Source organism: Melampsora larici-populina (genome assembly GCF_000204055.1).
Source record: "Melampsora larici-populina 98AG31 unplaced genomic scaffold MELLAscaffold_129, whole genome shotgun sequence".
Classification (NCBI taxonomy): domain Eukaryota; kingdom Fungi; phylum Basidiomycota; class Pucciniomycetes; order Pucciniales; family Melampsoraceae; genus Melampsora; species Melampsora laricis-populina.
The window spans coordinates 41,030-56,061 of record NW_006768893.1 but is presented as its reverse complement, the minus strand read 5'-3'; the positions used below and the strand labels follow the sequence as shown (position 1 = coordinate 56,061).

The 15,032-nt window shown below is 48.1% G+C and overlaps 4 protein-coding genes across 4 annotated transcripts in view; 1 reads left to right on the top strand and 3 right to left on the bottom strand.

The window, feature by feature from the left end:
- The window catches only part of MELLADRAFT_118672 (uncharacterized protein), a gene marked incomplete at both ends in the record, with an annotated part of 917 nt that extends 350 nt beyond the window's left edge, over positions 1–567 (bottom strand). The window contains one exon of the mRNA XM_007419107.1: positions 13–567. Coding sequence (XP_007419169.1) covers positions 13–481 — 469 coding nt within the window. The remainder of the gene's footprint in view (positions 1–12) is intronic.
- Positions 568–784: 217 nt separating this feature from the next.
- MELLADRAFT_69911 (uncharacterized protein) lies at positions 785–1,530 on the top strand (the record flags this gene model as incomplete). The annotated part of the gene is made up of 2 exons (XM_007419110.1): positions 785–1,364; positions 1,439–1,530. 2 exons carry the CDS (start codon positions 785–787, stop codon positions 1,528–1,530), a joined length of 672 nt encoding a protein of 223 aa, XP_007419172.1.
- Positions 1,531–7,599: 6,069 nt separating this feature from the next.
- Positions 7,600–9,445, bottom strand: MELLADRAFT_84864 (uncharacterized protein; the record flags this gene model as incomplete). The annotated part of the gene is made up of 7 exons (XM_007419106.1): positions 7,600–7,768; positions 7,833–8,116; positions 8,193–8,258; positions 8,346–8,492; positions 8,563–9,117; positions 9,186–9,274; positions 9,352–9,445. 7 exons carry the CDS (start codon positions 9,443–9,445, stop codon positions 7,600–7,602), a joined length of 1,404 nt encoding a protein of 467 aa, XP_007419168.1.
- A 3,836-nt stretch (positions 9,446–13,281) lies between these two features.
- On the bottom strand, positions 13,282–14,907 carry MELLADRAFT_84863 (uncharacterized protein; the record flags this gene model as incomplete). The annotated part of the gene is made up of 7 exons (XM_007419105.1): positions 13,282–13,377; positions 13,486–13,982; positions 14,074–14,165; positions 14,376–14,421; positions 14,467–14,671; positions 14,745–14,788; positions 14,850–14,907. The coding sequence occupies 7 exons, from the start codon at positions 14,905–14,907 to the stop codon at positions 13,282–13,284; spliced, it is 1,038 nt and encodes a 345-aa protein (XP_007419167.1).
- Between the last annotated feature and the right edge of the window lie 125 nt (positions 14,908–15,032).

The following is a 15,032-nucleotide window of genomic DNA, read 5'->3' as shown; positions in this document are numbered from 1 at the left end:
TGTGGAATCTACTGGCTTTCTTGTTCCGTTCAGAGAATTTGCTGTTTGATGCGACTGCTGGAATAACACTATCACTATTTGGTTTCCTGGGACCCAAGGTACAACGGAAGGCCTCCAGAGACACAGTGCCAAGGTTTTTGACAATTTGCTCTGGGTGACTGTCATCTTCTTCACAAAGCTCGACGTTCGCAAACTTGAATGGTAATAATGTTGCGTCATCGTTCGGAAGATAGATACCACGAAAAGTCGCTTTCATAAGCTGATTTCGAGGGTACACATAGCTATCCATGCAGACGCCATCACAGTAGAGCTTGACTACGCAATCTGAAGGTGCCTCCGGTCCTAAGAACTCTACCTCAAAAGTTTGGCCAGGCGTAGATTCGCACAACACCGTGTTAGGATCGGACGAGAGGCCGGGGTATTCGGTCAGAGGTATTCCATTACAGATGAGGTTCGCCTGAACCCCGTTCGCCTGTGGCATGATAACAGTTCTTTTAGCTTTGAGCTTGATTCCTTAAATTCGATTCGAAGATATCTGTGCTGAGAATGTGGTGGTGAATTGTTGATGAAATGATAAATGAATTTTACGAGTTCGAGCTCATCGCTTTGAAATTGAGATGGTCAACAAAAGGACGAAGGAGGAATCTGACTTCTTACCACGTTTTACTAACTAGTCACGTGACCCGGTCCGTGACTGCGCAAGTACTCGTCCAGATTTCAAATTTTCATTATCCTAAGTTTTTCTACGCTCTCAAAACACCTTCAACACGCGACATCGGCCGACATGGAGGTCGACGACGCGCCGGATCCAGGCAAGAAGGATCAGAGCGTTCCAAAGAACACTTCACCGACTCGCGACGCGTCCAACGCGTTTATTAACCCGGTTGAGCCTCAAGACAGGCCCAAGCCGACCGAACCTCCAACTCCCTTCGCCTTTGACAAAGCAACTCTTCGTCAAGGCCTTACCCATTCTCCATCGATCCAGTCGTCTGACCTAGGAAGTTTTGCTAAGAAACGCTCCAGGCTAGACACCCCGGGAGTCATCGCGACAGATCAAGCATCTGAATTAACGGGGAGTCCTAGGACGAACCGCATGCAGAACTTGTTCCCAGGAGGAGCCGATTCACCATCTCTTAAGGAAATGGTCGGTAAACTCCTGGAAGTTGTAAAGGCAGGCTTCCCCCTGGCCAACAAATCGAAGAAAGCCCAGAAAGTATCGGTCGATGTCGAAACAGCGGCAGACATCTTGATCTTGACAGGATCGGTCTACGACCAGATCATGTACGAAGACGCACGTCGCAACTTCACCACCCCAGCAGCCCTCTCAGGCTCTCAACAAAAGACCCGATCGATTATCTTTAAAGGTAAGGAGACCGACGACAAGCTTGACGCCATCCTAGAGCTACTGTCTTCATCAACAAACAGGCCACCTGTTCAGCATCAACGCAGCGGACCACAGGCCCCGTCATATGCGCTGGCTGCATCCAAACATGCCCCAGCAAACAACTCCAATGCGAACCCAAGACCTAACCAGGCAAAGACGCATCCATCGAAACAGCCCCTCAAAGCCAAATCAACAAATTTCATCACTTTAACACACGAACCGGGTGCCAGCATCACGCATCCAGACCAACACCAGAACCGCTCCGATACGCTATGGATTTCAACCCATTTTGGTATCGGAGCGGAGTAACCGCTATGAGATCACCGATACTTGACCGATATTTTTTTTTAAAAAAATATCACAAGGTATTGGAGCGGAAGGTATTTTACCGCTCCGATACCGCTATATATCGCTGCTATAAGGGCTAAAAGGCATATTGAAGTGCCCTCAGACCCTTCCCATATCGGAGCGGTCAGACCGCTAATGGTTTTCTCGCCTTGGGATGGCGGAGCAGAGCCACCGCTACGTATAGTGGTCAATATAGCGGTGTAAAAACCGCTCCAATACCGCTCCAATACCGCTATATGTTGTGGAGCGGTTCTGGTATTGTCCAGACCTGTCAAATGCTAAAGTGATACATGAGCTTAATGTGGTATTTAGGGCCTACAAGATGAAAGCCAAACCAGACGAGGAGGCCATAATCGAGGTCAAAAGCATACGCCGCCACCCATCAAACGACATCGATGTGTTCTTTGAATCCGCCGCACTCGCAGCCAGAGTTAGAGCTCTACCACGCACATGGGTGCAGGGTTTCTCTAAAAACTTGACTTTGAAAGAAGCCCGTCACGAGATCATCGTGAACGGCATTTCCACAACTTTTGATCCAAATATAAAAGATCACTGTGAGGAGCTCCAAGCATGCAATGGAAGTCTACTCAATGACATGTTGTTCGTCCGGTGGCTTAATCCAAAAGCTCTGGATGATCCTAACAAGCGCCACTCCTCCATCCTAATTGGATTGAGAAGCGAGGAGCAAGTACAGCAGTGCGTAACCACAAAGATCTGGCACGGTAGGGGGAAACACCTCACGTTCAAAAGTGGTCCACCCCCTCCGAGATGCTACAACTGCCAAAAATCTGGGCACACCGCCCCATCGTGCCCCTTAGAGCCTCTTTGCCCCCTGTGTGGAGACAAACACCACACGCACAATTGCCCCCAAAAAGGTAAGACTGACATGAAATGCACAGCATGTGCGAGAAAAAAGGTAAAACTTGAGCCGCTCACCAATCTCAAGACTTTCTTTGCAACCAATCCCGTGGATATCATCCACCACCCATTCAGCCCGTCTTGCCCTACAAGGATTGCGGCAAGCGCCGGACCCTATAATCCAAGCAGCTCGCCCAAGCTAGTAGTCATAGAGACACCCGAAGACAACAACGAGATGAACCTATCCAAATGATAGAACATCGTCTTCGAAAAATAATAACATCACAAGACACTGCGGCGATTTTACAACTCAACTGTCATCGCTCACCACATGTAATGCATTCCCTATTTAACCACAGCCTAACTAATGATTTCTCAATTATAGCCCTACAAGAACCCCACATCAATAGACTCGATTACCTCCCACCTAATCAAACCAACTGGACGCTTATCAGCCCAACACCCGCAACAAAGCACAAGGATTCAAGACCCAGAGCATGCCTGTACATCCGTAAGGATCTTCAGGCAGCACTGAACCCGATCTCTAAACCCTCACGAGACGTAGCAGCGTGCACGCTCACCATCAACAATTTCACACTCCTCATCTGTAATGTATACAACACGCCAAAGAGCTTTACAGGCTTTAGCGCGTGGAATGACCTCATGACAAACTTACCGCTCACACTCCAACTGCTACCAACCATTGTAGTAACAGACTCCAACTTGCACTCACCAGTATGGAACCCGATCCATAGCAACACCGCCAACAAAGCAGCTGACGAATTGATAGATCTCATGTCAAAATGGGACCTCCAGTTACGATCCCCAGTAGGCCAAGCTACCTTTGGCCTAAACTCAATGACCACACGAGGCACGACAATAGACCTTGTTTGGGTAAACGAACAGATGGACGATGTAATCAAAACATGCCTTGTAGACAACGACGACATCACCAATCATCTCTCCGACCATCAATCACTAATAACGTCCTTCACGACGAAACCCAACAACGACACCGAAGACAACTCCCAACCCACGAGGGGGAAAAATTGGAATAAGGTAGAAACAGTGTCTTTACTCACGGAACTGAGAAAAACATTACCAAAGGTAACAAGACTTACCTCACAAGACGACATTGACCAATTTGACAGGAACTTACGAAACACCATAATCAACGCACTCAACAACAATTCACCAAACAGGGCTCCACCAGGAAAGCACAAACACTGGTGGAGGCCTGAAATCTTAGATCCACTAAGGAAGGAAGCACAAAAACTTAACCGCCAATTCAAAATGAACAAATCAGATGAAAACAAATTACTCTACCGGAAAGCTAGAAACATCTTCAACAAAAAAGTTGACAAACTGAAGGAAGATAGTTGGAAAACGTACCTTTCAACATTAACACACGAAACACTATTTCAGGCGAAAAAGTTTGCCTCAGGAAGAAAACCTTCACCTCTAGTCAACACCCTTGTAGAAACCTCAGGAAAGATATGCTCAACGAATGATGAAAAAGCTGAGCTTCTCTTCCACACAACTTGTGTGGCTACTGCACCCTGCAGAATTGAGGATACTGAAATTCTCAATTTTCCTATAGACACAGCAACCCGAACAACCGAAGCTATAATGCCAGATTTCTTCTCGTACCTAACTGAGGAAAACATCAAAGCAGTTATCACAAGTGTTCCGCCTCTGAAAGCCCCGGGAGCAGACAGGATACCAAATTGGGTATGGAGTAAAGTCTGGCAACAGGTTAAAACTCACGTCAGAACGCTTTTCCTACAGATTTCCGAGTTAGGACTAATTCCACAAGATTGGAAAGTCGCCAAGACTATCATGATCCCGAAGCCGGGAAAACCAGATTACACAGCGGCGTCGGCTTACAGACCGATAGCACTGCTGCTCACCCTGAGCAAGATTTACGAGAAATTATTGACAAAACATCTTTCAGCACAGGTGGAAAGCAAGAAGCTCTTACACGAAGGCCACTACGGCGGCAGACCTAACAAGTCTGGTCATGAAGCTTTGACACACCTAGTCTCCTGGATACGTAGAGAGTGGACAAAAGGCAACATTGTAGGCGCTCTCTTTGCAGATGTGAAATCGGCGTTCCCATCGGTCCACCACCCAAGACTGTTGGCAATACTGGAACAAAAAGGCTTCCATAGCCAAACAATCAACATCCTCAACAACTTCCTAGAAAATCAGCGAACTACCCTCTCATTCAACGGATTCGAATCGAAGCCCTTTGACCTAACCCACGGCCTACCACAGGGCTCTCCCCTCTCACCTCTCCTTTACCTCCTCTACAATAACACTTTACTAGAAATAACTGACTCGATTGAAACGGCCACAGCGTTAGGTTTCATTGACGACGTAGTGCTTCTCACCACGGCAACTGACAAACACCAGCTCAAATCTCGCATGCAAACATTGGCTTTTCGCCAGAAAAATTGGGCAAAAGACCACGGCGCAATCTTCGACGTGAAGAAAACGTTCTGGGTCGTTTACAGCCCCAAACCATTAGAGGATCCCCCCACGATTAACTTTGCAGACCGGAAAAGCATCTCACCGGAGGACAAGGCACGATGGTTAGGTATAACCTTAGACAACAAACTGACTTTCTCACAACACAGGACAGATGTCCTAGCAAAAGGCAGACAGCGGGCAGGTTTCTTAGCAAGTCTAGCCAAAACAGAGTGGGGAATTTCACCACGACTAATGAATATTTTGATCACAACAACCATCCACACAGCACTCGACTACGGGGTCGCTGCATGGATGCCCTTCGAACCGCCTCAATACTTCACCAAAGACCTCTCTACAATTGACAACACGTGCGCAAGAGCTGCTCTGGGAGCGCTTTCATCAACACCGACAGTTTTTCTACGACACGACGCAAATATGATCCCTCCAAAAATTAGACTTCAAAGCAAAGTCATGAATTTTATGGCAAACGCTCTAACAAAACCTTCTTACTCCCCCATACATGGGTTTGTGAAGCAGGCCCAGAACTCAAACCCTAAGAGCCACCACAACCCGTTCCACCGGTTCTTTCAACACCCAGTCAGCAAGGAGCTGGAGGAATTCATTCACCAAATACCACTCGACCCCTCAGATATCCTCATGAGACCTACGAACTATTCAACAATTATCCAAGAGAACGAAGAAATGGCAAAAATCAATGCGAACAAACTAACAGCAACTCTAGAACACCTGGTGATCTTCACCGACGGCTCTAGAATCCCAAAATGCACAACAGCGGCAGCCGCATGGTGCAAGAACACCAACAAATCGAATGCCGAACACCTAGGAACCGCTAGAACCCACGGTATATACCAGGCGGAGTATCGGGGGGTCCAGATCGGCCTATCCATGGCGTTAAGCACTGCGTCCATTCACACAAGACGAACAACTATCCTGTTGGACAATCAAAGCGTCATAAAAGATCTCAGATCAAACAAACTCCCTATTACTACTCTTGACGATAGAAAAGAAACTTACAAACTTTTAACGTACTTACACAGAACCTTCCCCGAAATGAAGGTAACCATCCGTTGGTGTCCAGGCCACGCTGGCGTTCATGGCAACGAAGTGGTGGACAGGATAGCCAACAAGAAAGCTAACACGAAGTTACCTAGTACTTTTAGAGCAACACCAAACACAGCTAGTTTCTTAACTGCGATAAAAGAGTGGAGATCAAAAAACTCCGACATCACTGACGAAAAAGACCTGAAAAGACTCGGCCAAAAACCATCACAAAAATGCCACTTAAAATACATCTCAGCCCTCAAGAAACACTCTATTGGAGTAATCACACAACTAAGGTCAGGACATGTACATCTGAACCAATATCTTAGCAAATTCGAACAGATTCGAGACCCAAGCTGCGACTGCCAAGAAGGAGTCGAGTCAGTAGAACATTTCCTATTTACGTGTGTAAGGTTCAAGACAGAACGACAACATCTCGAGAAAGATATCAAAGCTCTCAACCTCCCACTAAACACATCAATTCTAAACAAACCCATAGCGTACAAGGCTATAGCTCATTATTGCGACAGAACGTGGCGGCTTAAAAGTCGCTGGGTCTGGGCCAACATAGCAGACGAAGCCCTGCCAACAGACAGGCATCCTCCAGAGGACTGATTTTCCTTTCCTCACTCTCATCCTTTAGCGCCACAGCATGTTCCTCAGTTAAAAATGTACAGTAGATGAAACAGCCAACAGCTCACCTTTCCCCTGACACAGCCAGAGGGGTTTTACCGGTGCTGGAAAACATATGCAGTGTTCAATAGCCGAAAGGCTCTAGTAACACTTAAAGCAATGAAATAAAAAAATAAATAAAAAACAAAAGGACGAATGGTTTGTTTGATTTATGATACAGCCACACTATCTCAGCATCACGTGATATATCCTATGCAACTTTGTTCCTTCCGCTTCCCTTTGTCTACATATCTGTAGCTCTGTCACTGTGAGACTGTGTCATGAACTGTTACACCACGGAGGCACCTTGACCGTCTGAGGCTGGTCAATACCGGCTGGCTTCAGACCGCCCTTCTCTCCGCAGTGAAAACCGGTCTCTGGCTCGCCAGGATTGTGACCACTGTAAAGCGTCAACAATCCGCCTTACAGACGCCCAGTGCCGGCCTCTCGCCACCTGCCAAACGGCCTTGTGCGGAATTTTGGCGGACGAGAAGGCCTATAAATGGCCACAAGACCGCTGTTGGGCTTTTTTTGGTGTCGGTCAAATCCCCAAAATAAAAATAAAAATAAAATACCTGCCCAAAAAGGCCCATTCGCGGCGCGCAATAGCTCCACATCCAGTTCATGAGAGTTGAGCGATGGGCATGAAAGCCTGTGAATTTCGCAGAAGAGGTTACAAAAAGGCACATAATGGATGGATGATATACTATCTCCTCTACAACTTTGATCTCCAAAGAGACAAACAAAAAGGAAAGGAACAAGTGGAGTCTCGAGATTTCCCATTCGCTAATGCAGGGCGTGAATCAATTAAGCATTCCCACCAAGGAGCCTCCTGCTTGTTCAATAAGCTCCATCATGCCGTGGATCTCATCTTCTGAAGGTAGATCAAATCTTTCCGCTTCGTCAATCTCTGAAAACATTGTTTCGCCATTAAAGGTTTCACGATCTTGATCGTAAATCAACTTGTAAAACCTGAAACGAAGTTTTTGTTGAGTGGGTATTGCAAAACAATCTAATCAGTGCTTGAAGGACTTACGCGGAACTATATAAGGTCCCTTGAGCACTGAAAGCGGCGAGTTGTGCGTCCACTCGCGCCCAGATATTACCCCCGGCACCGCCTCGTCGGCGCGATTGAAATATGCGTATAGCTTTGCGCCGCTGGAACAAGAGAAACCCAGTCAGCACCTCTCCCAAACTGATTATTAAATGAGTTACACTTCTCACAAGATAGGCAATGCGGAGGCGTGTTTCGTAAGGCGCGTGGACCCAATAAGCCTCATCGTCAAGGCCCTCGGCGGTGTCACCACAGTGTTTGGCAACCTACGCCGAGTGAGAACACAATCTCAGGGATCAGTGGTTTCGGTCGAAATAAGCGAAATAGACGAGAGTGACTCACGCGATGGATGAGAACTTTGAGGCAGGGCACCGTGCCTGCAACGGTCCCCTTGATGTTGTGCAACACCTGGGTACCACAACACACAGTAATTAGAAAGAGAATTCAAAAAGTGAGGGTATAAAAAGGGTACGAAGGAGGGGAGGTTCGACTGACTAAGAGGTGCATACGCTCTCGAGCGTGTTTCCCAGCATCCTTAACGAGAGTCGCGTACCTTTGGGTTGCCCCAACGTCCGCGACTCCATTAACCAATGGAGGAAGCTGTTCGGTAGCCCAGGTGCCTGGGATGTTTCTGATTTCCCGCTGTGTCGCGAAAGACGTAAGCAATCAGAATGAGAAGATAAGGCCGTATCATCATGTACATGTGACCTACCTTAATGGTGGCAAACAACGAATTGGCCAACACCGCGCCATTGGGGCCTTCACGTCTGGTATACGCGGCGATGTTTGGTAACGCTACCGATTGATATGCAAAAGCATCCACCCGATTCTGCATACACACGATAGAGGAGAAAAACGAATGAGCAAAAAAGACACCTAAAAACGAAAGAGGTGGCAGTGGAAGCACTTTAAGCTCGGGTGAATAGTTCCAAACGGGGGCAGGGAGCGCAGGCGCGACTGATACCGGAGCAGCGCCTGCAGTAGCACCACTGGGTGGTCCACCGAAATTACCTGCGAGGTCTTCGTTCATTTGGTCGAATTTGTGGGACAGTGTGATGAAGTCCTCATGGTGCTTGTTTGACACCGAAGCGATCTGTTCGTCCACCAGTTGGGACAACTGGCCGATGTCTTCATCGACCTTGCTCGACATGGCCTCAATCTCTTGACGGAGGCTGTCACACATGACCAGCATCTCTTTTTCTACCTTAGCCGATAATCCGGTAATCGCATCGATTATGCGATTGGCTTGACCCTCGCTGTCGTTGTTCTACCATAAAACCAATAGGTGATCATGTCCGGAGGGAGACCAATGATGTTGAGAGAGACGGCACTTACAACATCATTTCCTCTCATCAAGGCTTGAGACCCTTGCCCTCGGATGCTTCGCGCCTCGGCGCGGTTGGCAGAACCGGCGGTTCCAACCGCTGGGGTTTCTGCAGAGAATGGTGAAGTGTTTCAATTCGCACTCGTAATCAGACCGACGCAGGGCAGAACAGCTTACTGTTGCCCCTCGGAGTGTTCAACGAGTACGGTTGGGTGCGATTGCTTTGAGAAGCGATTTGAGAAGACAGTGGCTGGCCGGATGGAGCTGACATTTTGAAGTAGGACGTCGATGGTTTGTTTTTAAAATGAAGAGTGAGATGGTTTCGAAAATTGAGGGTTTTACAAAGGACCCGAAGTGAAGATGGTGAGTTTAAATGGGCTTGTTAATTCAGATGCGTCGAGAATGACAAATGAGACAAGACAGAGTAAAACCTGGGTCTGTCTTTATATTTCACAAGGCTCCGTCGCCCACGCGAATGAATCCAGGGGTTTGGCCATCTGTCATTGGTCGGTGCGTACATTCAAGTTGCGGCAAACGCGACTGGCGCGCGCGCGTCTTGCGTTTGATTTCCTCGTTGGGAAACATTCCCGACAGTCAGTGGAATGAGGTCTGTTTTGGTTTGGACCATTGCCATTACAGGCAAACCGTGATCATATGGAAGAAAAATGGTGGGTCTCCGAAAATTGCAAAGGTTGATTGCATCTGAGGGGAGTTTGGATACAATAAAATTGAAATAGATTCGGTCTCAAGAGCGATCAATCAGCTGAAGAATCTGTTTCATCAACTGATTCTTCATTTTGTTCTTTTTGTTTACCCTTGCTTTTTTTGCCCTGCCTTTGTTTACTTGAAACCGTGTACTAGACCCTCCAAACTTTGAGGCCTTTTTCGAATGCTGCCGACCATTCCGAAGGGGAGAGTGGTCGAGCCCCCACATTGGCCACTGCTCGATGCGTTTCGGCTGAGTAGTGGCTTCCGCTGTTCAGGATGAACCAGTCGCTTTCAATATGTTCAATGGTGCTGATGGTTGCTGATGTTTCCCTTCTTTCAAGGCGTTTCTTTGCACCTTCTGCGACTTCGCATTTTGAACGGTGACAATTGTGTTGCACGTTCAAAATGCAAAGAAGGTCCTAGATTATATATAAGTATGACAAAGACAATCGAAGCGGAGTGGTCATTGATGAATTTGCTTACGATAATCTTGACCCATTTTTGGCGTGCCGTCCTGATTATTTCGCGCATACCATAAAAAGGAGATAAGGCACCGTGTTGGGTCTCCTGAAGGAGGATGACTGTCCTGTTGGCCGATTGATTTTCCGGCTTCCAGATGGCTACCACTTGGAAAACACCGTTGCCGTTCTTGAGCTGGCAAATGTAAGCGGTTAGTCGGCGTGATCACAAGCCACTGAGATACGGCATTCAGAGGCCACTCACCTTGACAAAATGTTTTTTCGCAAGTGTCTGATGGTTGATTAAAACGACGGTTTGAAGTTCTATCCACAATACAGTCGGGCTTTCCTCTGCGAGAAAGTCCGGCACATCATTTGAAACCTCGACGCGAGCTGAGAGGTACCAAACCTCAGTGAAAAAGGACTTAAATGGTGACTCAAAAGAAATAAACTGACGACCAGCAGTAAAGACCGCCGCCTGATTAGCTTTTGGGTCAAGTCCCATAGCCTTAGACAACTCAGGCATAGAGGTCAGGAGTCTTCGAACTTGAGGTCCAGCCGCGACACACGCTTCCAATTCCTTGTGAAAGAAAGTGTTACCGGAAAGGAGGGCTCGCATCATTTGAAAGCTGTTGAATGTCTCAGCGATGTCGCGCCCAGGTGCCATACGGTTCGAATGCACTGATGCACAACGCAAAACGCCGTTATAACACTCGAACTTCTGTGTCATGAACAGGATGGCGGGTCCAAAGCGCTCGATTGAGTCCTTCAAATGGGTCAACATGTGAAATTTGGGCTTGTTGACCCATTGCGCCGTGTCCTGGATTAGCTGATGGAAAAAAAGCAGAATTGTGGCGTCCATGTCTTGCAGATACAGTTCCATGTCAGATATTTCATGTTGAAATATGTAACTGCCAAGCATGGCGAGCGCTGTCCACAAGCGCCGTCTTTCATCCTTTATATAATCAAATAACACGAAAGGAACTGCCTGAAGGATTGCCTGAAAGTCCTTGCCGACTAAACTTTGATAGTGGACGATGAGCGTTTTGGGTTGAATAGGTGCCATCTTCAAGCCTTTTGTGTTGAACGCACGCCACCTAGCCGACAATTCACGGTAGCGTTTCGATCCCGGCTTGATTATTCCCAAAGACTTCATGGTGTCTCGGTACAAATATTTGACAATGCCGAGAAGTACCACGTGGAGAGTTTCGACCGGCGTGTCTTGGTGTCCATCGAATCCTGTGAACAATCAAAAGGAAAATCCATGAAAATAAATCCAATACATCCTTGAATTGGCAAATACCCACGCACCTTTTAGGCGCAACATTGGGTTGAACATACGGGCACCCAGTTGCAGGGTCAATCCCTCGCACAGTTGGGCCACATTGCAAGTTTCGGGGGCGTCGGCAACCATTTTGAGGAAATGGTCCAAGACAGAATCACGGAAACCGTGTTTGCGCGCCTCTGCCTCGACCGCAGTTTTGCTGTGAGGTCTCTGAGCCATTTCCCATAATCGTGACGCTCTTGCTCGCGTGTCGTTCCAATCGCGTTTTGGCAAGGAGAACTGTTCAAAGAGAAAGCAAAGAGAGCAAAGGCCAGCATTAGTGACAACAATACGTCCATACACATTAACATGACGACTGAAATCACCGGTGGTGAACAAACGGAGGGGAGACTTACCTGGTCGCCGTCTAAGTCCACCCCAATAAAGTCCGAGACGTACTGCTCGCCCTTTTTGTCACACATGTGCGTTACTTGTAAATCACACATGCGACAAGGGTTCAAGGTGTTCGCAGGATTGGTGGTATTGGTTACTTCGGCGTGCATTGGCCCATCGCCGAGGTGAAACAACACCACCACCATCGCCAAGACATCATCGCCTGTGACGTGGTCGTGCGCCAAAAACCCATTTGAACTGTGGTCACTGGTATCATACCATAGTAATTAGCTTGTCCGAAAGAATGTCATGGGAAAAAGGTAAGATGGTAAGGTGATGAACCCACTTGATATCATCGACAATTTCGTCGAGCAATTCCAGCGCAGAAGCGCAGTTAGAGGTCGCCAGAAAATGGATATTATACTCCTCGTTTGTCATATATGGAGGGAGGCCAGCGAGTGTAAAAAAAATGCTCATGTGCTTGTTCCAAGATTTCGATACGTTTCCTGACGTATCGTCAGAATACAAGGTCAGGGGGATGTGCTTGATCACTTTTCCATTGGCTCGCAAGCGCCAAGGATTGGTGATTGGGATTTGCATGATGCAACCGTCCGGGCTTTCCTCTGCGGTCCGAAATGAGAAAGGAGAGTCAGATCACGAGCAATTATGGGCAGGAATTCATAGAAGAGAGACGGACGATCCATATACGGCTGAATGGTTGTACCTTCTTGAAGCATGATGTCTGCAGAGGTTTTCCAAAGCTCTTTCACGTCGATGGTCACAAAATCTTCGGAGTCGAATGATTTCTCGGAAGGTATGACGATTCGACGAGCTGATGGATGTTCTGGACATTGCCGGATGGTTGTTGGGAGGCATTTCGCCATTGGGCGCCCATTAACCTGATAAAAATACGCCGGGACAAGAACTTGCTGAGAAAACAACTGCACTGGCTCGTATATGAACCAGTGTTTGCCTCGGGAGACAACCATTTGGACGCGAAGTTCTTTGCTAAACCCTTCCCGCCATTTTTGCGATTGCGCTAATCAGTTGATGGCTTCGTTTGTCGGCAATTCGGGAAGCGTGACCAAGAAAGGGCTGACCAAAGGATTGGCGAGTTCCTGTGAAGGGAGAGGGCCAGAGGATCAGACATCGGTTGCTCGGCGCGGAAATCTAAGAGGAATACCCACATTTGTTATGATGGTCTGCACCTTTAAGCCAAAAAGAGGCTTGTCATGGGGACTAGTCCGTTCAGAGACCTGAAGGCCAAGATCCTTCTTGAGCCGCTTAGTTAAAGCACGTAGCGCCCCCCATTCTGGCAAGTGAACTTCGCATATAAGCAATATAGCACGAATTCGGTGGTATTGGGACCGTGATAGAATACTTCGAGTTGAGCCGATGATCAGTAAGGCGGCAACGTGCTGTCCAAACGAAAGATTGAATGTGTTAGGATGTAAAGTTCTCGAGGTTCATTTTCAACGTGTGACTTACCTCTTTCTTCTTGAAAGGGAACCACTCGGAGGAGTCCAATAGGTTGCCCGTACGCAAATCGGCCTCAAGGACAGCCTCATCCTCGGCCTCGTCGTTCGGACCCCAGTCGTCGTCGTCCATGGCATGAATAGCTTGGAGAAGCTTGTCGACGTCAATTTCCTGGTCGGAGTCTTCCGGCTCGCTAGGTTGATTGGCAGAGGCAAGTTGAAAAGCACGTAGGTATGAGATAGGTGACGGAGGGCGTCTCTGGGGGTCTGATTGTGGCTCATCGTCAAGAAAGATGTCTTCTTGGAGGGGCGGTGATGGTGATCTGATGGGCTCTAAATCAGCCAACCCGGGGATCATTGCGATGTCGGCCGCTATTGAAGCCTCATAATGTGCGGCAGCTGCGAGGTGAGGCTCCGAGATAGAATGCGGCCCATAGTGGCCCATCAGTCGTTTGCAGACTAAGCACTTCCATTGGGTATTGGATGCCACTGTCGATATTAATTGAAAGTCTGAGTGTTACAGCGTACGGGCGAAAGAGTCAGAATGGCGCAAGTTCATCCACTCAATGTGTCCATGAGACTGGATAACAGGAGAACTTACATTGGTTAGGCGGATGCAACCCTTGAGCCATTTTGAGACCAGTTAGGAAGGTCCACAAAGTACGATCAGATAATGGACGGCGAATGTGTTGTCTATACTGGAGGAAAAGCTGAGGTGAAATGCGAATTGAAACGTTGGGGTGCTAACCCAATGAATTAAGATGATCAAAGGCGAGGTATGGTATGGGAACAATGGAACAGAGGACAGGCAGGAGCAAGAAGAGGGAATGTGCATGAAAGAGGAGCATGCAACAATCGGGAAGGCTGGGAAACAATGGGTAAAGAAGGGTCGAGGGCTCAAACCTTGCTAGCATGAGGCCTCCGCCGTCGGATGAAAGTCTGTTGGTGGCTTCCTATGCTTGCTCAAACTTTGCGTGATGATCTTGAATCGAACCTTTGGCAAGGATCTCGAATCTTTGCCCAGTCATATGGGCGATGATCTCGAATCTAAACCTTCGGCGAGGAGCGTGCGGAACCACAAAGGCCTGGTGTTGGTCTGGGGCATTGGTGGCGCAGAGTGAAAGCGCATATAAAGCGTCTATAGGTAGGATGCCATGCATGAAGCTGGCGTTCTGGTTGCCTTCTCCCAAAGTGCTTCGCTCAGCATTTCAATCGGGATGTGTTTGAGCCGGCACTGCCGGCAGAGATTCACGACTGTATTGTGTCATGCACCTGTCTCCGCTGTGGGCGGGCCGAAGGCGGTGCATGACGGACAGCTGTCGGAGTAATGCCGGCCTTTGGGTCAGATCGGGCGTGTCCAAAGTCAGATGCACTTACCGCCTGTGGACTCGCGGCCAGCGGCCTCGGGGTCGCCTACGGCCGAATTCGGGGCCATATTGCGACTCGACCATGTCAAGGCCAAATTTCGACTCAAAGTCCCCCCGTGGTGTAGGACTTAACATTACAGCCGTTCCAAGATCATCGGCAGATTTTGGGCAAAAGCCTGTAATTTTGGCAAAA